Here is a 26856-nt window from a genome sequence, read left to right on the forward strand (position 1 = left end):
CAGGTCTTATTTTTCTCAAGTGATTGCATTTCATGAGCTGCAAGCTTGTCTTGCTTGTCTCTCACTCTATTTTCTCACCCCTACCCAATACACACCCAAGTAACAACTATAATTGAATAGCCAATTCTATTATGGCCACTAACAGAATTAACTGACATTCTAATAACTCACTGATGTTATAACATCAAGGAGCTCCTGCACTTGATTGATTTTAGTTACAAACAACATAATTGATAAAAAATTGAAATATATTTGTAAAGACGAGTTTAATCTTAATAAATATAAATGCTAAATTTTGAGATCAAACTAGAATAAAATTTTTATATGTACGTTGTTTTCTAAATATATGTTTAATAAATGATATTTAATATATGTGTAGTTAGTTAATTTTGTTTACAATTAAAATCGGATTGTTACAGTTTAAAAAAGAAATGATTTTTAAAGTAGTTACTTTTTTTTGTTATAACTTTTTTCAAAAAAACTTTTTTTTTTTAAATTTAAATAAAAAATGAATTTAAATAATATATCAAAAAAATTGTTTTAAGTATTTCATATTTTTGATACACTTTTTTGAATGATGAAATTTTAAAAAATATTTAAAACAATATGCTATTTTGAGTAACTATTCAAGAAAATTATTTAAAATATATTTATATATACATATATATATATATATATATATATTTAAATGTAGCTTTTAATATATTAAAATATTTAATTATAAATATATAAGTTATTGAATATTAATTTTTTTTAATGTATAACAAATTAGTTTGAGATAATTTCTACTATTTTGAAGTTAAAAACATAATTTATCATAAAAGTTATTTTTGTAATATAAAATTAAAATATTAATTGCATTTTTAGTTTCTCTATTATTATCAATTCACGGAAATGGTCTCTGCATTTTAAAAGTCGATAATTTTGATCTAACTCTTATATTTTTGTACTAAAAAATGCGGAATTGACATATTTTTGACTTGAGATACAATTATATGATATAGAACCATATAGATGCATCAATTATTTATATGTCGTTAATTAAATTAAAAACATAAAATATTTCTGAAGTAGAAAACTAAGGGCTTGCTTGAATCATATCCCAAAAACTCTATTATAGTATTTTAAAATTTAAAAACTAAAAAACTTATTTGGATTACTTGTTTTTAAAAACTGTTTTGTAAAACTATTTTTAATATTATACTTTTTAAAACTAAAAAAACAAAATAGATAAATTGTGTTTTACTTTTCATTTTTCAGTTTTTTTAACTCTTTAGTCAAAAACTGTTTTAACAATTGGAGTTATCAAACAATTTTTTTTTTATTTTTTTTATTTTTTAAAACAGTTTTCTAAAATTTATTTATAAAATAATTTTCAAAACTAAAAAGTAAAACACAATCAAACAAGCCTTAAGTTTTTTACTGCGTTTTATTTCAATTTCATGAATGTTAATCATTTTATATTATCGTATCATATGTCACATTATTTGTTAATTAAAAAAATCAGAAGATGAAACCAAAACCGTTGACTTTTAAAATAAATGATTAATATCGTAAATTAATAAAAATAAAGGGACTAAAATTACAATTAAACACTCAAAATATTTATTATATTTGATAATTTAAATTCAAATTCAAATGATAGAGTAATATCATGAAGTAAATTCACTATGCATTCAAAACAAAAATTAGGTTGCTGTTTTTCTGCAATCTCAAAAAAGAGAGCCAAAATAACCAAAAACAAACAATCTCTTTGTTCAACCCGCCATAATTACCGTTTAAGCATCTCTGATTCCATTTCCCTATCATGAATGCCACAAAATCCCTCGCAAATTCAAACCCTAAACCTTCTTCCTATAACAATGTCTTCGAAGCCGTATTTTCGCCAACTATCCGTTGTTACCCTCTCACCATTTTTGTTTCCCTTTATGGCATCAACATTCATTTTGAATCAACCTTTTGAAATGAATTTCCACCGATTCAAATCATTCATTTGTTTTTGTTGGATGGTGAATTCTAGGGTTTTGATCCGAGAGCTTGGTAATGAAGTGTTGATTTTTTCTTCTACCCAAGTCATGGCAGGTATATTTATTTATCTCCTCAAAACAAAGCTTTATTGCGTGTTTTTATTTTCTGAAAATGTTTGTTGCTAGAATTGCGATATATTTATATTATCTTTATTGTTTTGATGTATGAATTTTCAAACTACAATTTAAATTTAGGATTCAAAATGTGTTTGTATAAAAAAATGGGTTTTAGTATTTGATTCTAGTCAGTAGTAAGTTAGAATGTAAATTGGTTTGTTTGAATATATTCACGTGAAAATGAGTCAAAAGTTTAGAATCAATTCTAGAGGCAAAATCAATTCTTCTCAAGAACAATCAAACTTGTCTAAATCAATTCTACACCTCAAATCAATTTTGGCTCCTTCAAATTGCATCTAGGGCACAAAATAGTGCATTTGATCCGTCCGGTTTAAATTATTCTAGCATATTTTTTGGACTTAATCCAGGGGGAAAGGGACCCTGATAATTCGGAGTTTGGCCAAGTAAGAAGAGTCTGATCAAGGATTGATGTCTGACCTTTATTTTAGAGGGAGATGGGTGGTTTTGACTTCTCCATCGTTGTATGCAGACTCCAGTGATAACTAGATTTAACAGTTTAGGTACCATTTTCATTAGATCCCCAATAGAGATGGTCAGTTTTATCTTTAGAGGGAAGGGGAGTTTGATCGACCTGATCACTTCCGAAAAGGTGTATCGTAGAAATAATAAGGCCAGTATTCCAGCTGCTCTGTTCTTTTTAGCTATTAGTTGGCTAATAAGGGTCAGGGTATATCCATTAGGCTTAGGGGACCAGATTTTATGACCATTTTGAAAAGTAAGTTAGGTTGATTCCCATATCTTAATCTTTTTACCATTTTTCAATTTTCCAAATACTTCCTATTTGATTAATCCATTGTGTTTGATGAATAATCTACCGAGTAAAATTAGGAGAGTGGCCAACTTGAGATGTGAGGAATTATGATTTAGGGAAATACTTGAACTTGAGACATTGACATACTAAGCTATTTGGGAATTTGTTAATTCTCTAACCTTGTTTGGCTAGGATGGATTTTATTAAAGTCTCTGAAGCTTTTAAATTCCTTGGCCTCCTTCAGATGTTCTTCTATTCATAGATTTTTCCAACTAGTATAATGATTTTCCCCCCTTTAGTGCCGCCACACCAAAAGTTGCTAATAATGCTCTCTATTTAGTTGGATAACCCTTTAGGGAGTAAAAAACAGCATAATGTAAGTTGGAATTGCTTGAGCTACGACCTTTATTAGAACACCTCTTCCTGCTAGAGAAATAAATTTTCCAAACTTTGTTCAGCACATAGTTGAATATAAGTTCTTTATATGTTTCCACATCAGTGGTGAGACCCAAATACATAGTTGAACATTTCGACCGAAGGATATATCTTTTTGTCTAGATGGATAAATTGGTCTGAAGCTTTTTGGTCGAGTTGAAGGATGTTGGTAATTTGAATTGCCCCATTTTGAGTGGCTGTGCAAAAAATGATGCTATCGTTAGCAACAAAATAGATGATTAATTTTAGAGGATTTCTAGCTATTTTAATGCCATGGATAACTCTTATTTTGGTCTCTAATAATGAGGGCATAACGAAGGAGGGAGTGCTCTATGATTAAGTTTAGAGGGAGGGAGTGCTCTACTATTGAGTAACATGAAAAGCAGACATGGTTCTTGCATTTCATAATAAGGGATATCCAATCGGGGGTAAAACCTAGAAAACATGTTATCTAGAAATTTTCATTCTAGTCGGCCATAGGCTTTGTGAGAATCCATTTCAATGCCAGCCCAACCAATATTGCCCTTTCTATTCTATCTCATTTAACTAAAATTTTCATAAGCAATAAAGACAGCATCAATTATAATTCAGTTTGGGACAAATGCGATTTGGAATTGACAATAATATGAGGCAAAATACTTTTAATTCTATTTGCTGCAATTTTAGAAATAATTTTAAAACAAACATTACATGCAGAGATCAAACAAAACTCACTAGGGGAAGTGAGTCTTTTAACTTTGGTAATTAAATAGATATAAGTTTGGTTGATATTTCCAGGGGAAAGTTCTCCATTAAGGATTCCTAAAACCATAGAAGTAATATTTTTAATTGCTTGATAGTGCTAAGAATTTCTTCTTCTGTGAATTTGCTTCCTAGATCTTTAATCAGCTTATCTGAGATTCTACCCTTCTGACTAGTTGTTGCCTTCCCGATATCAGTGGTGTTAGTTGAAGAAAATTCTCCTTAAAATAGTTGTTGAAGACTTCTCCTATTTGATCTTCTTCATACATTACGTGACTATCTACTTTTAATAGAGCAAATCTAGTTCCTTTCCTTCCTTTGAATGGCCTTTTGGTGGAAGAATTTTGTGTTCATGTCCCTTAATCCATAAAGCTCTAGCTCTTTGGCTCCACCGAGATACTCCAACTTCAGTAACATTGTCAAGCTTCCTTACCAAATCTTTAAGTCTACTTAGTTGATTTGGTATTGGTTTTGACTTTGTAACTGTTGCATATTCTCCCTAATATTATTGATTGTTCTAGGGATATCACCAAATATTTTGTTTCGCCACCTTGAAAGATGGTCTAGGCGTCTAGCCAGTTGGATAACTTTGTTTTATATCTCAGAGGAAGAGGAGTTCTAGCATTCCTTAACAATATGGTTAAAATTTTAATCTTTGACCTATACGCATACCTTACAAGATGATAGACTTTTTATTTAGGAAAAGTTCTGATCCAATCATTGGTTGCCATGAAACGGCCAAGTTTGGCTTTGATAAGGTTTAGATGGTTTTTGTTGTCTTACCAAGTGAAGATGTATTTGTCATATATACCCAAGGTCATTGAGGTTGCAGCTTTGACGATGTTTCATGAACTAGTTTGCACTAGTAGAAATGATAGGATGGCCACCCAATTTTTCATTTTGATTAAGCACTAAGTTAAAACATGTAAAATTATCCACTTATCATTTTGATTGTATTTTTGAAAAAAACAGAGAGTAAGTTGGCCACATGGCACTTCTCAATTGTCTGATGGATCCGACAAAGCAGAACTAGGGAAAGCCAGTGCGTGTTCATGCTCCTAAGTTAGAAAATTCATTTCCCACTTTATCTGCTTTTGCTGTGATCAATTTTTCAAAGCTATATCACAGAAACAAATACTAATGCCCATTTCTTGATTGATCATGACCAAATTACTGTTCATGATCAATTAATAAATGGGTGTTAGAATTTTCATTTCATTTTATAAAAAGAAATGAATTTGAATCATTATTGAGTTTTTAACCACTCAACAAATAAGCCGTTTAGTTTAAAGTTCCAACCATCCAAAACGCGGTTTGATGGAGGCATGATAAATCTTCTCTTAATAAAGTTAAACGTGACTTGGTATTTGTCGGTTTGAGTTCACAAGAATCTCAATCGAAAATACCAAGTCTTTCCATGTTGGGCTTAGACATAAAGAGAAATAAGTTTCAATAAAACTGTGGGCTCCCGATCAACAAACTATAGTCCGATTAGCATAAAGTTACAATAGTCCAAAACGTCAATTCGACTGAGGCATGATAAATCTTGCGTCAATAAAAGTGCATTGGGACCTGGTATTTAACCGTTTGCGCTTTTAGGTATCCTAGCCGAACATGCTAAAAGTCGTTCCATTGATCGTTAGACACGTTTGAAGTACACCTAAATGTTTGTATTACGTCATATAAGAGTATTTATTATTATTAATTGTTATGAAGTTTTTTTTCTCTCTATTTTCATCATCATTTCACAATTTTCACCTTTCAACTTTTGCATACTAAACCATGCACATACAACTAATACACACAACTAAAAGCATGAAATATTGAAACGTCCCCAAATTTTCTGATGAACCATGATTTTGCATACCTAAAAAATATCAGTATTTAAGGAGTTTTCTACTCTTGCAACTCAATATTTTCTTAGCGGCGTCCTTATCAATTTCTTCAAAACAAACTGTCTTACATCATTCACTTTCTTCCCTTTTCTGCTTTTCAGCTGTACATTTAGACAAAATTGTGACCTCTATAAGATCCAAAACTTTCTTTTCTCCTCACATCACATCTCACTGCATTTTCAAACTTTGATAGGTTGGTATCCTGGATTTTTTTTACCATTTCAATTTAGGCACGCCATGTTTTCAGTGTTTTTTAATATGAACTTACAAATCTGTTTATTTTTATTCTCATCAGTTTTTAACTTGCTTCTTTGATGAAACAGAGGATTTGGGTGCTGGATGGGATCAATGGAGAATGTTTCCGTACCAAAAATGGAAGAGGAAAAGTTTGAATTTCCAGTTGGTTTTCGATTCCATCCAACAGATGAAGAACTCATAAATCAATACCTTGTCAAGAAGGTTGATTACAATAGCTTCTGTGCTATAGCTATTGCTGAAGTTGATATGAATAAGTGTGAACCATGGGATTTGCCTGGTGAGTTTAATTTTTTCTTTTTTTTAAGCAAATATTAGCTGTTAATATGTTAAGTAGTCGGAGTTTGAACTCTGGATCTCTTTAAATTTCTTCAGGTGTATTAGCTCAACCACTTGAGCTACACCTTCAGGATAATTTGCATAATCTTACTTTTATGGTAATATATATTTTCTCTTAATTATGTTTTTTTTTTTGGTTTAAAGAGTTGGCTAAAATGGGAGAAACAGAATGGTATTTTTTCTGTATGAGGGACAGAAAATACCCAACTGGTCAAAGGACAAACAGGGCTACTCTTGCCGGCTATTGGAAGGCCACAGGCAAAGACAGAGAGATTTTCAAGGAAAATGCATTAATTGGGATGAAGAAAACACTGGTTTTCTACAAGGGAAGAGCCCCAAAAGGTGAAAAAACCAATTGGGTCATGCATGAATTCAGATTGGATGGTATCAATCTTTCCGAGCAAAATCTATCCAAACCAGGAATGGTAATATTGCTATGTTTTTTTATTGCTCTATTTTTGTCTATGTTGGCTCAAGGTGAACATTTATTAATATTGTTGTTCTAACATTGTGTTTTTACCTTTTCATAGGGTGAATGGGTTATCTGCAGAGTCTATGAGAAGGGTGATTATGGAAAGAAAGTGCATGGTCCAAAACTTGGAAGGTTTGACTCTAAAGAAGGAGCATCAACTACTAATTCACTGTTGCCTCCATTGATGGATTCTTCTCTATACAAAAGCGAAACAAAGTTCACTACTGGTGAGTTCTCTCCGGTGAATTCTTTCTCCATTCCAAATCAAACTCAGAATCAGAAAACACTAGATGACATTGTTGATAACAATGGAACTAGTATCTTGAACATTTCATGCTCTTCAAAAGCCATTGATGATTACCCTCTAGCTGAAGCAGCATTTGCAGTCTCCAATCAATCTTCACAGGTTGCACCCCAGATTGGGAATCCACAGTATTCAAATTGCTTTTTGTCTCAAGAACAGTCCATGTTGAGGATGCAGCTGGAGAATGAGAATCTTGAATCAAGTGCAAAGCAATGTGTAAAAGCAGATTTCTCTGTAGGGAGAGATTTTGATAGTGATATCTCCTCAGTGGTGTTTGGAAGGGACATACTTCAGAGGTGGTTTGGAAATCCAGAATTATCACCAGCTTCTACAGGGCCTGTGGTCACTGATAGCTTGTGGAATTTCTGATTAATTAAGGCTCAAGAATATCATGCAGTTTTATAATAAAGAAAAATATGGCATGTACATTATGCATTGTAGCGGAAAAACAACAGGTGCTAACGTGTCTGTCTATCTGTTTTTATGTTGTTTTACTTATATTTTATTGGGTTGTACTCTATAATGTTTTTTTTAGTTCAATCCGCATGTTTCAGATTCATAATATCTATGTTATTTGAACTTATTTAAAATTTCAATATTTATCTTATATGTTTTTAATGTTAATTTTAATAAAATTATATAGAAAAGATGTATGTCGTGATGACAGTCACATTATTTTAGTTTCTAAAAAATTAAAGTCGTTACTATCCATTTTTATTTTTTTGAATAAATGGTAAAATCAATTATGACAACCACAATTTTACCTTTTTAGTTAATTTTGTTTTTTGAAATAAATTGACAAAATCGTAAACGACATGAACAACCGCACACTTTATTATGTAAAACTCTAACAGCAATTATTTCGTAGTTTTAAAAATATGAGAGTGAGAGAATAAATATAGCATAAGAAGTATATTTAATATTTTATTCCCCTGATTTTTATTATTTTTCTTTATATATATATATATATATTATTTTAATTATTACTTTCTTAATGTAAGTGGATTTGCCTTACTCTTTTTTTGGTCTTAGGATTTGCCTTTACTCACTTTTTATTTGTATCAGTTTGTTCATTTGGTCCAACCCATATTTTATCTTTTTCCATTTTATTTGGTTTTGTTTAATTTATTTAAATTTTTTGAACACATGACTGATGATGGACACAACATAGAAATCTTGATATTCTTTGGAAAAAACATCAATCAAATTTAAAGGATTAAGTCTATTGTGACAACCGAATTAATAACACATTTAAGATGCATCAATAGCACCAATTCAAATATTATGATATTCTTCTTAAAAATGTGCAATCTTCAATCAAATTTTATTGGAAAATACTAAAGAGTTGCCCTTTTTGAGACATTTGATAAACAAGCAAGAAGGTGGGATTATCCTCTATCCACACCCCCTTAAAATTAGAAAGTTCATATTATGCTAAAAAATGAGCCAAGCCATTTTATTTTATGCTAGCATGGTTAAAACTAATATATCTAAACTGCTAATCCTAAATCCAAAATATCCGAAACATAATGATGAACATAATAAAAAAAATCGTAAGCTTCTTCAGAGAGACTCAAATAACACATCCAAAGCCCCAATCATTGTCGAAAGATGTTGCATCTACATTGTTCTTGTACTTATTTGTCGAAAGAGACTTATGTTACAACTTTGGTGTTGATTTGTGTGCGAGGTTGAGATCCCATTTTAAAAATAAAAGACCACCCTTTAGTCTTTGGATCAAAACGGTAAAAGGAATTTTTTTTAAATTAACTTTTTTTTAAAATATTTGTTAAGATACTTGATAACTCTATAGCAACGTATGTTATGCATTACCTTTTAGCGTCGTTTCTTTTGTTTATGTATTTTTTAGTTATAGTTTAGTAGGTCTTTGGCAATAAGTTCAACATTTTGAGTCTTTATAGTTTATGTTGATTATTTCTTCCTAACCAGATAATTCTCGAAGTGTTCTCTATTTCTTGTGTTCAGTTATTGTAGGTGATCATATATATAGTGGAACAATGCAATGAAAATTATAGAGTCATGGATAATAAATTGGTGGCAAAAGGAGCTCTTAAGATGTGAGAGTTGTCAAGGATCACCTAGGCAATGCAATTGGTCACTTGGGAGAGATGGGATGGAAAAAATAATGTTCTCTCTATTTGCTACCTAACTTGTCGCTTGGCCAACACTGGAATCTAAATTATTTGTTTTATCAGTTTTGCTCTCTTGGCTGGTTGCCTGGGTGAGTGAAGCAAATTTTCATTTATGTGTCTGCAATTATTATTCTAGTATAATTCATGGTCTTTTGATGATTGACACTGAAGAAAATAAGTGAGTGTTGTATTTTACTCTTTACTGTAAGGTCGCATAATGACTCTCATTGGAGGAGCGTTCCCTTAACCCACCTATCCTTATAATGGGAAGTTTGTTGCACACCCTCCTCTGCCAAAACGTGGGACATGTTATGAAAAAGGACCCATGGTTTGAAGACTTATATCGAGAGTCGACATAAACACAAATACCTCATGGGTTGAGGCATGGATGGGAGATGGTATCAAAAAGGAAAGTGGTTTCAGAGTATGAGCAGGTGCTACAGTTTGAGTTAGTGCATGAGGCTAAGACGAGGCTGGAGACGATCGATCCGGTGGCCTAGTGGTAAACAACTTGCAACGGATGACATCCTACTGCTCATTAAGCTTGCTCGATCATAACATCTTTGGTTTACCCCTAGTAGGAGTGGCCTTACCTTTATCACCGCCACCTTTATTAGTCATTTGTTGTCATTAAGTAAAAATGGTAAATAACAAATGTCACTTAATTAAAAAAGGATAACTTATAAACTATCCAAAGAACAACTATAAAAAAGGTAAAACAAAAATATAAGTGTTCTCTATTTCTTGTGTTCAGTTATTGTAGGTGATCATATGTAGTGGAACAATGCAATGAAGATTATGGAGTCATGGATAATAAATTGGTGGCAGAAGGAGCTTTTAAGGTGTGAGAGTTGTCAAGGATCACCTAGGCAAAGGAATTGGTCACTTGGGCAAGATGGGATGGAAAAAATCATGTTCTCTCTATTTGCTCTCCTAACTTGTCGCTTGGCAGACACTAGAATCTAAATTATTTGTTTTATCAATTTTGCTCTCTTGGCTGGTTGCCTGGGTGAGTGAGGCAAATTTTCATTTATGTGTCTGCAATTATTCTTCTAGTATAATTCATGGCCTTTTGATGATTGATGCTGAAGAAAATAAGTGAGTGTTGTATTTTACTCTTTACTGTAAGGTCGCATAATGACTCTCATTGGAGGAGCATTCCCTTAACCCACCTATCTTTATCATGGGAAGTTTGTTGCACACCCTCCTCTACCAGAGACGTGGGACATCTTATGAAAAGGAACCTATGGTTCAAAGACTTATATCGAGAGTCGACATAAACACAAATACCTCATGGGTTGAGGCATGGATGGGAAATGGTATCAAGAAGGAAGATGGTTTCAGAGTATGAGCAGGTGCTACAGTTTGAGTTGGTGCATGAGGCTAAGGTAAGGCTGGAGACGATCGATCTAGTGGCCTAGTGGTAGACAACTTGCAATAGATGACATCCTACTGCTCATTAAGCTTGCTTGATCATAACATCTTTGCTTGATCATACATCATTTGTTGTCATTAAGTAAAAAGGGTAAATAACAATGCAATGAAGATTATGGAGTCATGAATAATAAATTGGTGGCAAAAGGAGCTCTTAAGATGTGAGAGTTGTCAAGGATCACCTAGGCAATGCAATTGGTCACTTAGACGAGATGGGATGGAAAAAATCATGTTCTCTCTATTTGCTCACCTAACTTGTCGCTTGGCCAACACTGGAATCTAAATTATTTGTTTTATCAGTTTTTCTCTCTTGGGTGGTTGCCTGGGTCAGTGAGGCAAATTTTCATTTATATGTCTGCAATTATTCTTCTAGTATAATTCATGGCCTTTTGATGATTGATGCTGAAGAAAATAAGTGGGTGTTGAGTTTTACTCTTTACCGTAAGATCGCATAATGACTCTCATTGGAGGAGCGTTCCCTTAACCCACCTATCCTTATCATGGAAAGTTTGTTGCACACCCTCCTCTGCCAAAGATGTGGGACACATGTTATGAAAAGGGACCCATGGTTTGAAGACTTATATCGAGAGTCGACATAAACACAAATACCTCATGGGTTGAGGCATGGATGGAAGATGGTATCGAGAAGGAAAGTGGTTTCAGAGTATGAGCAGGTGCTACAGTTTGAGTTGGTGCATGAGGCTAAGACGAGGCTGGAGATGATCGATCTGGTGGCCTAGTGGTAGACAACTTGCAACGAATGACATCCTACATCTCATTAGGTTTGCTCGATCATAAAATCTTTGGGTTACCCCTAATAGGATGGACTTTACCTTTATCACCGCCACCTTTATTAGTCATTTGTTGTCATTAAGTAAAAAGGGTAAATAAAAAATGTCACTTAATTAAAAAAGGGTAACTTATAAACTATCCAAAGAACAACTACAAAAAAAGGTAAAACAAAAATATATGAACTTAAGAAAGGAACTATTCGTACATGTCAAAAACAATGCAATACAAAAACATTACACTATCACAGTCAAGATTAAGGACACAACATTTAAAACAAACAAAGAACAAGTGCACAACATTTTATCAATGAAATAGATTAAGAACAAATTAAACCACAACAAAATATTTATATCTTGTGTCACTTTGCTAGATTTTGTTAGATACCCAACCGAAGTTCAGACATATTTGACTGCAAAAGGAAAAATAAATTCAAAACTAAGAAAGTTATACATTGATTTTGAAGAAACAAGTAAACAACAACATTTCTACAAAAATGAACCGTACCAAAAAATTAATCATAATACTTTATAAAACTGAAATTGGTATTGAGAAAAGGGAATAAGCGAAAATGACATGGAGGGTTGAGAGTGGAAGGAACGATACATGGAAAAGAGGAGGCGGAGGTTCAAAGGCAACATCTTAAAGAATGCCGCCATGAGGATTCATCGTGAGCGACGTTAGGGTAAATGGTGAAATGATAAAATAGGGAGGAAACAAGAGGGAGTGTGAAAGAGAGGGAAAAAGAAAATGAAGGAAAAAAAAAGATTTATACAAAAACAAAAAAAACAAGTAATAATTTATTTAATTTTACAAATAAAAAAACTTAGCATTAGTGACCTCCGACGCTAAAATAGTGAACAAGATACTAAAACAACATAGCTTTTGTCATATTTTACTTAGTGTTCGATGTGTGACACTAATGATTAATGAAAAAATAGTTTAATGAAATAGAGTGTGTTGGACTGATGTTAAATTTGGACGCTAAAACAATTTTACTAGTAATGTTTAGGCATATTATTCCCAACAAATAGTTAATGTCGAAGGTGTAAACACGAGAAATGAGGTTGAATTGTGTTTGACTAAATTGATAACTTTTTCATCATTTGATTAAATTGGTTCAAACTTGATGATTTACTTATAGTAGAAGCGATAACAAAACTAAGAAGTGTAGGAATAAAATGACACAAGTAATTTATCCTAGTTCACTACTAACTTGACTACAACCAATCCCTTCACAAAGAAGAATTTAATCCACTAACTCAATAACTTGAATTACAAAATATCCGACCCTCAAAGTCAGTCTTCTCAAACAATTTGATAACTCTAGACTTTTGAGAAACACACACACATTGACTCTACCAACCGAGTCTTCTCCACACAATCTAACAACCCCAGATTCTTGAAGATACACTAACACTATTATCAAGTTTGAATACAAAGGTTTGAAAGTTGAGTAGTTGCTTCTAACAAGCAGATTATAACAATGACTATCATACTCTAAGAAAAATACTTAGAAAATATTTCTCATTCCAACAAGTGTTTCTCTATTTGAACTCTAAGATGAATTTGGAATTTTGAGCTTGAGTTCTTATACTCTTTTATGATTTTTCGATGATCTTTTTCTTCAGTCTTGAGTATCGATTTATAGATAAAATTAGAGCTTCAAGTTAGTCATTGTTTAATTCTGAATTGTATATTCATTCCTAGCTTGGTCAACAATGATCTCATTCAGAAATTATTTTGAACAAGATATTTTTTGATAATATGTTCTTTAGCCAATTATTTATTTCTCAATCCAATGCGAGCAGTTCTTCTAGATTGATTACGTTCCTATTTTGTTCAGATTGAGTTTGTAAATTCTTCATATTGATATTATTCATATTTTGTTAAGATTGAGTTTGTAAATTATTTAGATTGATACTACTCGTATTTTGTTAATATTGAGTTTGTAAATTCTTTAAATTGATATTGTTCTTATTTTGTTAAGATTGCTTTTGCAAATTCTTCATATGAAACTTCCTTCATATTGTTTGCTTTGATATGAGTGTGAATATAGTGTTGGATCGGTTCTTGAACTTTCACAAGTAAGAATATAACTAAGTCCAATTTAGTATTTTTCCTTTGTCAAAATCTGAATCATATCATTGTAAATAATAAATGTATCTTCTTGTGACTTTGTAAAGTATACAATCATAGGATCAAGAAAATCCCTTGAAAAGCTATGTTTGCACACTTCACATATATACATTAGAGGATACATTGGTTGTAGACATTGTTATATATCATCAAAATTAATTATAAATAATTGTTCTTAAAATCAACTTGGTTTTAACGGTGAACAAGAACATTGTGTTGTTTAGCGAAATACGATTCAAAGAGATATTCATATCTCAATTACTCTTGATTTGTCTTCACCATAAAAAAGAATCTATCATATAATATAAAGAAGTGGGGTGACTTTTCTTAATAAAGACACTTAGGATGATGATCATATAGAATTAGCTAAAATACAATTTTTGGTCTCTCACTTTTTGTAAATTCGCAATTTTGATTTCTACATTTATTTCCCATAGTTTTGTCCCTCATTTTAAAAATTGTTGACATTTGGTCTCCTCTTAATTTGAGTTTTAATGTTGATGATGTAACAATAACTTAGACAATGTGTAGAAAAACTTATATGATGATGTAGAAAATCATGATGACGTAGAATTTTAATTTGATTTTAAAACTTAGTACTATTTTAATAATATTTTACAATAAAAAAGAAGATTAAAAAATTATTTTCCTTTTAAATTTTTTGAAAATAATAAACAGATTTATTTCATTTTCCTTTTTTCTATAACCTAATAATTTTTTTCTCTATTTAATTTTTTTTCCTTTTTCCTTTATTTAAGTTATTTATTAAGTATTAGTAAAAAGAAGTTATTTATTAAGTAATTTAAAATAAAAATAAACGTCTGCATCATCGTTTAAACTTTTATATACATCACATAAGTTATTGCTATATCATCAATATTGAAATGAGAGACTAAAATTGCAGAAAAAAAATAAAATAAAGGACCATAATTAAAGATTTACTAAAATGGGAGGACCAAAAGAGTGTTGTTATAGAAGTGGTGTTACAATTTGGGCCTAATAATGGGCCAAACAAACTAATTCATTTATAGTTTTTTTTTATTAAATCATGTGATTTTTTTTATCTGAATAAATTATTTTTTTGTTATAATAAATTCTATTATAATTAATTCACACAATTGCAAGATTTTAGATTGATATTCAAGACAAGACATTCAATCTAACAATATCGACATTTGTTAATTGAGTTAGGAATTAAAAAGTCTAAATAAATTAATTTATCCTCAATTGACTACCCAAAATACTACATAATGACCTTAAGATTATTTTACTGTTACATTATTAATGTATAATATTGTGTATATTTGTCCATTCATTTCAATGTTGTCCACAATTTAACATTATCTGTAGTCAAATATTTTTTTTTTTTAAATTGTAACTTTTTTTGCAATATTCATATCCATTATTTATATTTATTTATGTATGAAGAAATAACATACTTGAAGTAACAATGTCAATTATAAGGAAGAGGGGTTTGAATTATAATTGCCCCTTTTTAAAAAATCTTGTTTAAAACTGAAAGTTTAACTCAAGATTGATCTTGGTTAGTAAAAAAAAAAAAACAGCAATATCAATTTTATCAATATAAAATCTGATTGTCAAGTATAAAATAAATAGAGATAGAGATAGAGAGATTACACACGTATATATCATGGTTCACCCAAACACGAGTTACGTCTAGTCCTCACAAATGTGAGATTTTTCACTATGTGCTCAAAGGCAAGATTATTCTTGGTTGTCACACTATTTTTCACAGATCAATCTTGATCTTTACACAGTTTCTACCCTTCTACCTAGAAAGGATTTCCTCAGTTTTACCTTACATTATTTCATAAAGGATTTTGCGAGCTACCTTTCAAAACATGAAAGGATTTTTATAAACTACTCAAGCTTATGTTAACAAAATAACCTTGAGTTACAAAGTGGTGATTTTGAGAATGTTTAGAATTTGAGTATTTACTCAACTCTTGTTTGAGAAATAGATTCTATAAATAAAAGTTAGTTGGTACTGATTCTAACACAACACAAAGATTAAAACAGCAAGCTGAAGACTGATTTCGAGACACTTGAGTATGATTGATGCTTTTTATGGCACTTTGAGTTGTGTCTTGTTCTTTATCTTTAAGCTGTATTTATAAGCTTCAATAGAGCTTTAGGACAGCTCATATATCCGTTGAAATAGGGCTATCTGTCATGAAGGAGTGGTTGGATAAAACCAGTCATAAAGCAAAAATGATTATGCTGAATCCAGAAACGTTCTTGACATCCAAGATCGTTCTTCGAATTTGTTGGAGATGAGCTGACTTGTACTTGTGATTGTGTTAGTTGTCTGAGATGATTGCTTGCATTTCAGTCACGTGTGCAGGTCTAGATTGAAAGTACATTTCAGCAGTGTACTTTACAGCTTGCAACTTTGTACTTGCAATTGCCTCACTTGAAGAATGATCTTGTTTTATACTTTTTATGAAGCATATCTTTGATCCTTCAAATTCTGGAATAATTATGACTTAGATTGATCCTTGCTTATTCTTTAATGAAGTTATGAGATGGATAAAGCTTCCAGGATCCAATCTCTAACAAAGAAACTGATTATTCTTGTTTCTGCGAAAAACGAAGATCGTTCTTCGTTTCCCAGAACTACGTCAAGATCAATCTTCGTTTTACGGCTTTTGCTTTCTTGATTTTAATGAGATTTGTTTTGTAATGCTTGATACCTAACTTGTTTTAACACACTCAAATGCACATGTTAAATACCAAAACATTTAGAATCATAATTAATAGTCTTTAATTAACCTTTTGTTTAAATATCATCAAAACATTAAATTGAGATTTTGTCTTAACAATCTCCCCCTTTTTGATGATGACAAAACATGTTAATTTAGATTTTAATTTTGATTCTAATAATAATTCAGAGAGCTTTTTAATTAAAAAAAACTCCCCCTTAATATGTGCTAAACATTTCAACCAAATAATGATGTTTCATTCATGTCACAAAAAGATCTTTCGATCATTACATGGTGGTTCAAAAAAAAAATACAAGTAATCATAAGCAGATAACTACATATCAAACTTTAAAATTTAAGATATTTCTCCCCCTTTGTCATTGCAAAAAGGAACATGAGAATAAAGCTAAAGTAGTGAATCAAAACGACAACGACGGAGAAGACCCTTCAGATGATGGAGACAATGAAGGCTGAGGAATGTCTGGAAATGTTGGAGGAGGATTTGGCATAGGTGGTTCGAGACCAAGCTTGGGGGAAAGCTGATGTGCCATCCAGTCTCGCATAATTGCTTGCTCTTTATCTTGACGAGCTTGTCTCGCAATTATGGTTTGAAGAGCAGCAACAATTCTAGGAATATTCTTATAAGCCCTTGATGATTCCTTTTCCAGTTTCGTCCTTTTTGAGGGACACTGATGGTCATCCATGGGAGTGCTATTGAAAGGAGTAGCAGATGTACAAAAAGTAGATAGAGTGGCAAAAGTGGTGTTGATTTGAGGAATAGAGTTGGGAGCGGAGTGATGGGGAACATATTGGCTAACTGTATCCAAATCAGGAAAAGCCAAATATTGACTTATTCCAAAGAGGGATGAAGATGTAGTTTTTTTAGGCGAGATAAACACTTGAAACATTTTTGAAGTGTTTTGGACTGGAAGTGTAGGACATAAATTTTCTTGAGATGAGAGATTTGTGAATGGTGGAAGTGTAGAAGTTGTAGGGTTCAAGTGTGGAAAAACAGCAGGAAACGAGGAACGTTCTTCAGCATTTGTTGGGGGGAAGAAAGTTCTTGAGGTTCAGTTGTTGTGTGTGCAAATGAGATTCATGCATACCTTTTTCTTTTGCTTGTGGATGATGGATTGAAAGCATGTTGTGGTGAGGGTGGGATGGTGGGAATGTGTTTCATATGTGAGATGTTCTTGGAGGAAATTTTTGAAATTTTGATAATTGAGGATTCAGTTGAAAGTGGAATCTCAAAATGCCTGAAAATTTTGGAGAACACCGTGCCATAAGGGACAATATTTCTCTTATAATCATTTTTTATGGCAGCAATCATATATTGGATTATCAAATATGGCAAATTTAACTTCTTGCAAGGAAGAATATGATAAATGACAAGAGTGTCATTATCATAAACGAATTCATGACTGCCACAGTGAGATACAATGTTGTGTTGGCTAATGTTGTTGAATTTTTTTGGTAGGGGTTTCAGATCAGCTGAAAGACATTTGGTGGATCCATCAATAGATAGCTCTTGGAACACCTCTTCTTTTGAAATGTTTAAGGTTGTGTACCAATCTTTTCCAAAGATTATTAATCCTTCAGATGGGATTTTCAAAATATCAGCCAAAATCAGAGGGTCCAGTAGAATTTCAATACCTTTCAAGGTTGAGATTATGAGAGATTGTCTTCAAAGGCTTCAACTTTGCAATAAAAGGCTCGAATGACTTGTGGGTAATGACAATCAGATATTTTCAGGAAATCAGTCCAGCCAAGTGCATCAATATGATGTTGGATGGAGATCCCTTCTATTTGAAGATTTTCAAAGTAAAAAACCCTCCCAATACCAATAGGGCATTGAGCCCATTTTTCAGAAAATATTTTTTGGATTTTGGATGAAATCTGAGGGGGAATAAGAATTTTTGAGGAAGAGGGTTTGGTGAAGGATTTAGGGTTTGTTGTTGTGGAAATTTTGGTGGTTTTCTTGGTCGGAGTTTTAAGAGGAGAACGTTCTTTGGGTGGTTGTTTGGTTGAAGAAAGTTCTTGAGGTGAAGGTTGAGATGAATAACGTTCTTGAGGTTGGAATGGCGGAAAAGATCGTTCTTGAGATGTTTTCTTCTGAGATTTTTTAGGGATTTTGAGTTTTTCGGAGACCAAAAACTGTGAAAGTGTTGAGGGAGATTTGGATTTAGGTTTTCTTGGTTGAGATTTTGTGTGTTTGATATTGGTTAGAAGATGTCTAGAAAAAGATTTTGGGGATGGTGGATGAGTTTTTGGAATTTCTGGGGATTTTGAAATTTGCGAGGACTTTGGTTTTGTGGGCTGTGATGCATGAGAAGCTTGTGATTTGGGAATATGTTGAGGTGGTGAAGGTTCAAAATCATCATAAAAAATTGTGTAAATGGTGGTGTTAAATTGTTTGGTTTTGGAAGTTCCAATACTTGGTTGAATGTGCATCGATCTTCGTTGAGAAGATGAAGTGTTGGAAGTAAAGTTCACAGTTTTTCGAAGATGGGGTGGGCATTGATTAAAAGAAGGGGTGGGGCATTGATATAAAGGAGGAAGCATAGTTGAGAGAGTTTGAGGACGTGGTTCTGGTGATGAAGATAAGTAATCTGAAAATGTTTTTTCGGAGGATGAATGGAGAGCTGTTGGTCTAGATGGAAGAGATGGTGGACGAACTGGAGATGGTGAAGGTGATGGAGATGATGGTGGTGATGATCTGGGATTTTTTTATGCCATTGTTTTTGTTCGAGCCATTTTTGAAAAATAAGGAGAGCTTGAGGAAGAAGGAGAAAGGTTTTGCAGAAACAAATTTGAAATATGAAATATGCGAAGGTGACCGTTTTTGATTTGTTTGCAGTTGATTAAAAAGTGGATGGAGTGCCACACATGTGTTTGATTTGATAGGGTAGTTGAGCATTGGGAAGGAGGAGAGAGAAAATGTGTAGTTGGGTAAAGTATGGGTAGCCGTTACTTTTTAAAAGTAGTAGTCGTTTCAGATGAAAAATTGTGATTTTAAAAGTTAGCGATGATGAAAAAACGAAGATCCATCTTGAGTGATTTGGTAAAAACGAAGAACGTTCTTCGCTATGACCAGAATGTTCTGGTTTGAATTTTAACGATCCTGACCAGGATTTTTAACGATTTTGAATCGTTCTTTGATGGAATTGTAGCTTTCTTCAACAAGAGGCTTTGTAAAAATATCAGCTAACTGATTATTTGTATCAACAAATATTAATTCAATTTCCTTTTTAGTCACATGATCCCTAATAAAGTGGTGCTTTATCTCAATATGTTTTGACTTTGAATGCTAAATAGGATTCTTAGATAAATTAATAGCACTAGTATTATCACAATATATTGGAATGTGAGAGTACCAAACTGAATAATCTTCAAGTTGATTTTTGATCCATAGGACTTGAGAGCAACAATTGGCAACTGAGACATATTCAGCTTCAGTGGTTGATAGGGCAATTGTGTTTTGCTTCCTACATGACCAACTTATTAAGGCTTCCCCTAGGAACTGACATGCACCACTTGTGCTCTTTCTTTCCATCTTATCACCAGCATAGTCGGCATCGCAGTAAGCTACAAAATCAAAATGAGAACCTTTGCTATACCAAATGCCAAGATCAGTAGTACCTACGAGATAATGAAAAATTCTTTTGACTGCTGTAAAATGAGACTCTTTTGGTGAAGATTGAAATCTAGCACATAAGCCTAATGCTAAAACAATGTCAGGCCTACTTGCTGTTAGATAAAGTAATGATCCTATCATACCTCTATATTCTGTTTCATAGATTGATTGTCCATTTTCATCTTTATCTAATGAGGATGATGGATGCATGGGAGTAGACATAATCTTAGTTTCACTCATTTTGTATTTCTTTAAAAGATCCTTGATATATTTTTTTTTTGACAAATGAAAATTCCATTTTTATGTTGTTTGATTTGTAAACCAAGAAATTAACCGAATTCTCCCATCATACTCATTTTAAATTCACTTTGCATGAGTTTTGAAAAATTCTCACACATTTTTTCATTTGTTGATCCAAAAATAATATCATCAACATACACTTGAACAATGAGTAAATCATTTTTACTTGTTTTCTTAAAAAGTGTTGTGTCAATGTTTCTACGGGAAAAATTATTTTTGATAAAAAAAATGAACTCAATCTTTCATACCAAGCTCTAGGAGCTTGTTTTAAATCATATAAGGCTTTTGTGAGTTTAAAAACATGATCTGGTTTCTTTTGATTTTCAAAGCCTGGAGGTTGACGAACATAAACTTGTTCATTTAAAAAGCCATTTAAAAACGCACTCTTAACATCCATTTGAAAAAGTTTGATGTTTTTATATGATGCATATGCAAGAAGGATTCTTATGGCTTCTAACCTTGCAACTGGAGCAAAGGTTTCATCATAGTCTAATCTTTCTTGTTGATTATAACCTTGAGCAACTAACCTTGCTTTGTTTCTTACAACTTTTCCTTCTTCGTCTAACTTATTTCTAAAAATCCATCGTGTTCCAATAATTGTTTGATCTTGTAGATCTAGAACAAGAGTCCATACTTCATTTTTCTCAAATTGAAATAGTTCTTCTTTCATTGCATTGATCCAAGATTGATCAATTATTGCTTCTTTGATGGATTTTGGCTCCACTTGAGATATCATTGTCATGTTGTTGTTTGCATCATCTTTAAACGACATTCTAGTTCTAATACTGTCAGCTGTATCTCCAATGATTTGATTTGGAGGATGATCACCTATTAATCTCCAATAATTGTTTGATCTTGTAGATCTAGAACAAGAGTCCATACTTCATTTTTCTCAAATTGAAATAGTTCTTCTTTCATTGCATTGATCCAAGATTGATCAATTATTGCTTCTTTGATGGATTTTGGCTCCACTTGAGATATCATTGTCATGTTGTTGTTTGCATCATCTTTAAACGACATTCTAGTTCTAATACTGTCAGCTGTATCTCCAATGATTTGATTTGGAGGATGATCACCTATTAATTTCCAGCTTCTAGGAGGAGTTTGAAAAGGAGATTGTTTATCAATCTTGTTTTTCTGAAGATTGATCTGCTGTGTTTGCCTAGATTGATCTTCCTCCTCATCATCTTTCTTTTTTAACTCAAGATCATCAAACTCATCAAATAAAATGTGCATACTGATTTCAACAGTTTTAGTTCTTAAATTAAAAACACGATATCCCTTAGATTCTGTTGAATATTCTATAAATATAGCTTTGTTCGATTTCGCATCAAATTTTCCCAAGTTATCTTTGTTGTTTAAAATGTAGCAATAACAACCAAAGATGTAAAAGTATGAAATATTTGGTTTTCTATTTTTCCACATTTCGTATGGTGTTTTGTTTATCATTTTTCTAATTGAAACACAATTCAAAATATAGCAAGAAGTGTTTATAGCTTTAACCCAGAAATAGTTCTCAACATTTGACTCTTCCAAGATCGTTCTTGCCATCTCTTGCAAGGTTTTATTTTTTCTTTCAACAACTCCATTTTTTCGAGGAATTCTTGCACAAGATAGATTATGAGAGATGTCAAGTGTAAGACCCGTAATTTTAAAGTACCCTTTTATGTATTTTTGGTATATTTTGGATTTTGGCTCGGAGGCTTTTAAGCCAAAGTTAATAATATTTTGGAGTTTTATAATCAAAAAGGTATTTCGATGCCAATTAGAATTTCTCGTCGATAAATAAATTGAATTTAACTGCGGAAAATACTTTACGGTTAATTTAAGGCGTTTCGGGTGAAGCGGTAATTTAATAAATATCTAGATTTTGAGATATTTGTTAAGTTATATTAATTATATATATATTTATGTATATATGTTTGATTGAGGGGAAAGGAAAAGGAAATAGAAAAGAAAGGAAAGGAAATAAAAAAGAAAGGAAAGGAAATAGAAAAGAAAGGAAAGGAAATAGAAAAGAAAGGAAAGGAAATAGAAAGGAAAGAGAATAGAAGAAAGGAACTCAGTCACGCAAGAAAAAACCAAATTTCCATCCTCCTCCATTTTTCGTTTTCGTTGCTTCCTTTCCTTCAAAACTAGTGACCCAAGGTTGGGTGAGGGTTAGATCAAGGTTTTCGTAACTCCACTCTTCCTCTTTGATTCGAAAACGAAGAAATACGGTTTTTGAGATCCAAACACAAACCCCTCCGTTTCTCCTAGATCCAAACCTCTTTTCTCGAAGAGATAGAAGGGAAAGTTGCTCACCACCACGCTACGGTGCTAGTGAACTAATTTGGAAGCGGCGTTGCGAGCGGAGATTTTACCGGAATTTCTCGCGGTACCGGAAACGCACGTTAAAGCTAACGTTGAGGTAAGGGCTCCTTCCAAACTTCTAGCTTGCATTAGGGACTTATCTGTAGTTGTGTGGGAAGGAATTTGTTAGGGTTAAATGTATCGATTTGGGGAAAAACGAAACTAGTGCGTTATGGGTAAAAACCTTAGAGTTAGGTTTTGTTTATAGTGATGAATGTTTCGTGGTAAATGAATTTGAATGTCATTGTGTATGATTATGGGTAAATGAAACTTGATGTTTGTTAATTGGTGTGGTTGTTGTGAATTATGGTTTGAATGTGAAAGTATGTTTGAATTTGTTTCTGTGGAATTTGAAAACCATTAGAGTTAAACGAGTATTAAAAATGGGGAATCTTTTAATACCTCGGTTTACTTAATGTGTATTTGAGGAAAATGTTTAAGTTAACTGGGCGTTGAGAATGGGGAATCTCTTAATGTCTCGGTTACTTAACTATCGTTTTTGAAAATCGTTTCGGTAAATGAGTATTAAGAATGGGGAATCTCTTAATATGACTGTTTGCTTAACGTTTTGTTTTGAAAATCATTAAGTTAAATCGGTATTAAGAACGGGGAATCTCTTAATGACTTATTTAATTAATGTTGTTTGAAAGTCGTTTAAGTTAAATGGGTATTAAAAATGGGGAATCTTTTAATATCTGCATTTGCTTAACGATTGTTGTGAATGGAGTCTGTGTATGCTCATGCATTTCATTTGGTAAATTGTGTCGACCCGTGATAGGTGACACCTTGGTAAACTGTACTGACCCGTGATAGGTTGTACGTTTACGATTTACTATTTAGTAATTCGTGTTGACCCGTGATAGGTGACACCTTGGTAAACTGTACTGACCCGTGATAGGTGGTACGTTTACGAGTTACTATTTAGTAAATCGTGTTGACCCGTGATAGGTGACACCTTGGTAAACTGTACTGACCCGTGATAGGTGGTACATTTACGATTTACATTTTTGGTGAATTGTGCTGACCCGTGATAGGTGGCACCTAGGTAAACAGTACTGGTCTGTGATAGGCGGTACGTTTACGATTCCCGCTTTTTCTTTTAGTAAATCGTGTTGACCCGTGATAGGTGACACCTCGGTAAACTGTACTGACCCGTGATAGGTGGTACGTTTATGATTTACGCATTTTAGTAAATCGTGCTGACCCGTGATAGGTGGCACCTCGGTAATTGGTACTTTGGCCTGCGATAGGCGGTACAATTATGATTTACGGCCCTTCGAGGAGGGTTTTGGTTTGGAATTCCGAGTCCATGCATTTTGGCATATACGCATTGCATTAGGGTGCTTGGCACACGAGTCGTGTTTGATTGAGTTTTATGATTGAGTGATTTGAATTTGATTTATCGTGTTAATTGCGTTGAAAATGCTAAGTGTTATGTGTTGATTATTGTGTGTAAGTATGATGGTTATCGAGATCCCAATTGCCGTGGTAATCGCGTAGAAATTGCTAAGTGTTAAGTTGTGAACTTGATTAGGAATGACTTAGGTTAATTCATGAATTTTTGGAAAAATGATCAGGGAAATCGATTTCCCAATCGATTGGATGGAAGTCAGGGGCTTGGCCAAATGAACAAAATCGATTAGCCAATCGATTTTGTAATCAGTTTTTTTGAAAATCCCTTTCGAAATCGATTGCCCAATCGATTGGCCATTAAGTCAGGGGCTCAGCTATCCTGTCAATCGATTGCCCAATCGATTGAATCAAGCCAGAGTTCAAAATTTCACTAAAAACCTTCAGGAAATCGATTTGGAAATCGATTGGTATTAAGTCAGGGGCTCCGTTATCCTGTCAATCGATTGCCAAATCGATTGATTCAGCCCAGGATTCTATTTTCATTAAAAATCTTCACCCCAATCGATTGCCCAATCGATTGGCTCAGTGAAAATCCTCAGTTTTAGTTGTATGATTAATTGCTCATGAATCTATCCATGTCTTGTTTTATTATGTGTTAATTAGGAGATCGAGAACTGCATTTTTCCTTCATTTTCATTGGCAATGTACTGTATGAACTTTTCGCATATTGAAAATCCTGTTAAGGTGCATGCTTAGTTGAAAAGTTGTTTTGAGCATTCAAAAACTTAATTGCTATGTGTTAACTGTTATTTTCTGGTTGGTGACCCTTTACACTATTGTGGAAATCTGGGCTTTGCCCTCAGATGAGAGTCAGGACGGCCCTACTGGTTCGTACCCTACGGACAGGGATGGAGATGGGAACGCTTGACTGCTGTTACGTTAGGAGGATCTCACGGGGCGCGTGGAGATTACTCAGGGTGTATAGCTTTTTGGTAGGATGATCAGATTAGGATGATGTATAGGGACTAGGGGTCCTTCTTTTTGGTTTGAAGTATTTTTAGTTTGGAAAACTGTACTTATACAAATATTATCAGTTTGATATCATCTTTGGATGGGTTCCATGTGCCAATTGATGTTGTGTAAATGTTTTGGATTTATAATTGGAGAAACTTTTCCGCTGCGTAAATTGTAATGACTCAATTATTTATCCAAAGACATTTCCTCATTTGTTTTACTTTGTTTTATTTTAATTTCTTTAAAAAAAAAAATATACCCTCGCTTTGAAAAACGGGGTGTTACATCAAGTTCATCAAAAAATGTTTTGAAGGATGCATTAATGAATTCACCGCCATGATCACTTCTTACAGTGATGATTTTGGATTCCTTTTCATTTTGAATTTTTTTACAAATTTTTTTGAAAGCATCAAATGCATCATCATTTTGTTTCAAAAGTAACACCTATGTGTATCTAGAAAAATCGTAAACAATAACAAATCCATATTTCATACCTCCTAAACTGGTGGTTTTGATGGGACCAAAAAGATCAATGTGAAGTAGTTCAAGAGGTTTTTTGGTTGATATAAACTCTTTTGAATGAAAACTACTTTTAACTTGTTTTCCTTTTGCACAAGCTTCACAAATCTTATCTTTTTCAAAATTTATATTAGGAAGTTCTCTAATAAGATCTAATTTTGACAAGTTTGAAATTATTTTCATACTCAAATGTCCAGTTCTCTTATGCCATATCCATTTGTCTTTATTTATGGACATAAGGCAAGATTCAACTGGTAATTCTTCAATGTATAAAATGTAAATATTTTTCTTTCTGGATGTAGAAAATATGATTTCTCCAGAATTTTCCATTCTCACTTCACATATGTTTGATTTAAAAATAACTTCAAAGCCATTATCACATAGTTGACTAATGCTAAGAAGATTATGTTTCAATCCTTCAACATATTGAACATAATTGATTTTGGCAGAATTTATTTTACCTATGGTTCATTTTCCTTTGATCTTGGCTTGATCGTTTGTAAGACCCATAATTTTAAAGTACCCTTTATGTATTTTTATGTATTTTGGATTTTGGCTCGGAGGCTTTTTAGCCAAAGTTAATAATATTTTGTGGGTTTTTATGATCAAAAAGATATTTTGATACCGTCTAGATTTACTCATCGATAAATAAATTAAATTAACTACGATGAATCTTTTACGAAGAATTTAATGGGTTACGGGTGAAATGGTAATTTTAATAAATATGTAGATATTTGTTAAGTTACAATTAATATATATATATATATATATATATACATATATGTATATATGTTTGTTTGGAGGGAAAAAGAAAGGAAATCAGAAGGAAGGAAAAAGGAAGAAAGGAAAAACAAAGGAAAGAAAGAGAAAGGAAAGAAAAAGAGAATTTTCCATCCTCCTCCTCTGTTACTCGCACGCCCAAATCCTCCCTTTCTCCATTTTCTTTTTTCTTCACTTCCTTTCTTCAAGTTTAGAAACTCAAAGCTTGGTGAGTGATAGGATAAGGATTTCTTAACTTCACTCTCCCTCGTTGAATCGAAAACGAATAAAAACGGTGTTAAGGATTTCAAAACCGTTAAACACAAACCC

At 32.6% G+C, this 26856-nt stretch overlaps 2 protein-coding genes across 4 annotated transcripts; one reads left to right on the plus strand and one right to left on the minus strand.

Moving 5' to 3' along the window:
* Window positions 1-1676: 1676 nt before the first annotated feature.
* Window positions 1677-7953, plus strand: NAC22 (NAC domain-containing protein). Of its 3 annotated transcripts, none has more exons than XM_027332397.2 (5): window positions 1677-2082; window positions 6089-6180; window positions 6311-6522; window positions 6726-7006; window positions 7112-7953. In XM_027332397.2, the coding sequence occupies exons 3-5, from the start codon at window positions 6327-6329 to the stop codon at window positions 7724-7726; spliced, it is 1092 nt and encodes a 363-aa protein (XP_027188198.1). In that variant the 5' UTR covers window positions 1677-2082; window positions 6089-6180; window positions 6311-6326; the 3' UTR covers window positions 7727-7953. The 3 variants fall into 3 exon arrangements, with proteins under 3 accessions (XP_027188198.1, XP_012568792.1, XP_004491830.1); XM_012713338.3 differs by lacking the exon at window positions 6089-6180 and having other exon boundaries at window positions 7112-7280; window positions 7440-7953; XM_004491773.4 differs by lacking the exon at window positions 6089-6180.
* Window positions 7954-19902: 11949 nt separating this feature from the next.
* Window positions 19903-20370, minus strand: LOC140919612 (uncharacterized mitochondrial protein AtMg00240-like). Its single transcript, XM_073365990.1, has 2 exons — window positions 20121-20370; window positions 19903-20030 (listed from the first exon to the last, which is right to left on the minus strand). Exons 1-2 carry the CDS (start codon window positions 20368-20370, stop codon window positions 19903-19905), a joined length of 378 nt encoding a protein of 125 aa, XP_073222091.1.
* Between the last annotated feature and the right edge of the window lie 6486 nt (window positions 20371-26856).

This window comes from Cicer arietinum, chromosome 3 (genome assembly GCF_000331145.2).
Source record: "Cicer arietinum cultivar CDC Frontier isolate Library 1 chromosome 3, Cicar.CDCFrontier_v2.0, whole genome shotgun sequence".
Taxonomy (NCBI): domain Eukaryota; kingdom Viridiplantae; phylum Streptophyta; class Magnoliopsida; order Fabales; family Fabaceae; genus Cicer; species Cicer arietinum.

What these genes read in the sequence shown, in the direction of transcription:
- NAC22 (XM_027332397.2), top strand. Translation starts at nt 6,327, where the DNA reads ATGGGATCAATGGAGAATGTTTCCGTACCAAAAATGGAAGAGGAAAAG. An exon ending in TGAACCATGGGATTTGCCTG is followed by an intron (nt 6,523 to 6,725) that starts GTGAGTTTAATT and finishes TTTGGTTTAAAG; the next exon opens with AGTTGGCTAAAATGGGAGAA. An exon ending in ATCTATCCAAACCAGGAATG is followed by an intron (nt 7,007 to 7,111) that starts GTAATATTGCTA and finishes ACCTTTTCATAG; the next exon opens with GGTGAATGGGTTATCTGCAG.
- LOC140919612 (XM_073365990.1), bottom strand. Translation starts at nt 20,370, where the DNA reads ATGATAGGATCATTACTTTATCTAACAGCAAGTAGGCCTGACATTGTT. An exon ending in AAAGAGCACAAGTGGTGCAT is followed by an intron (nt 20,031 to 20,120) that starts GTCAGTTCCTAG and finishes AATATGTCTCAG; the next exon opens with TTGCCAATTGTTGCTCTCAA.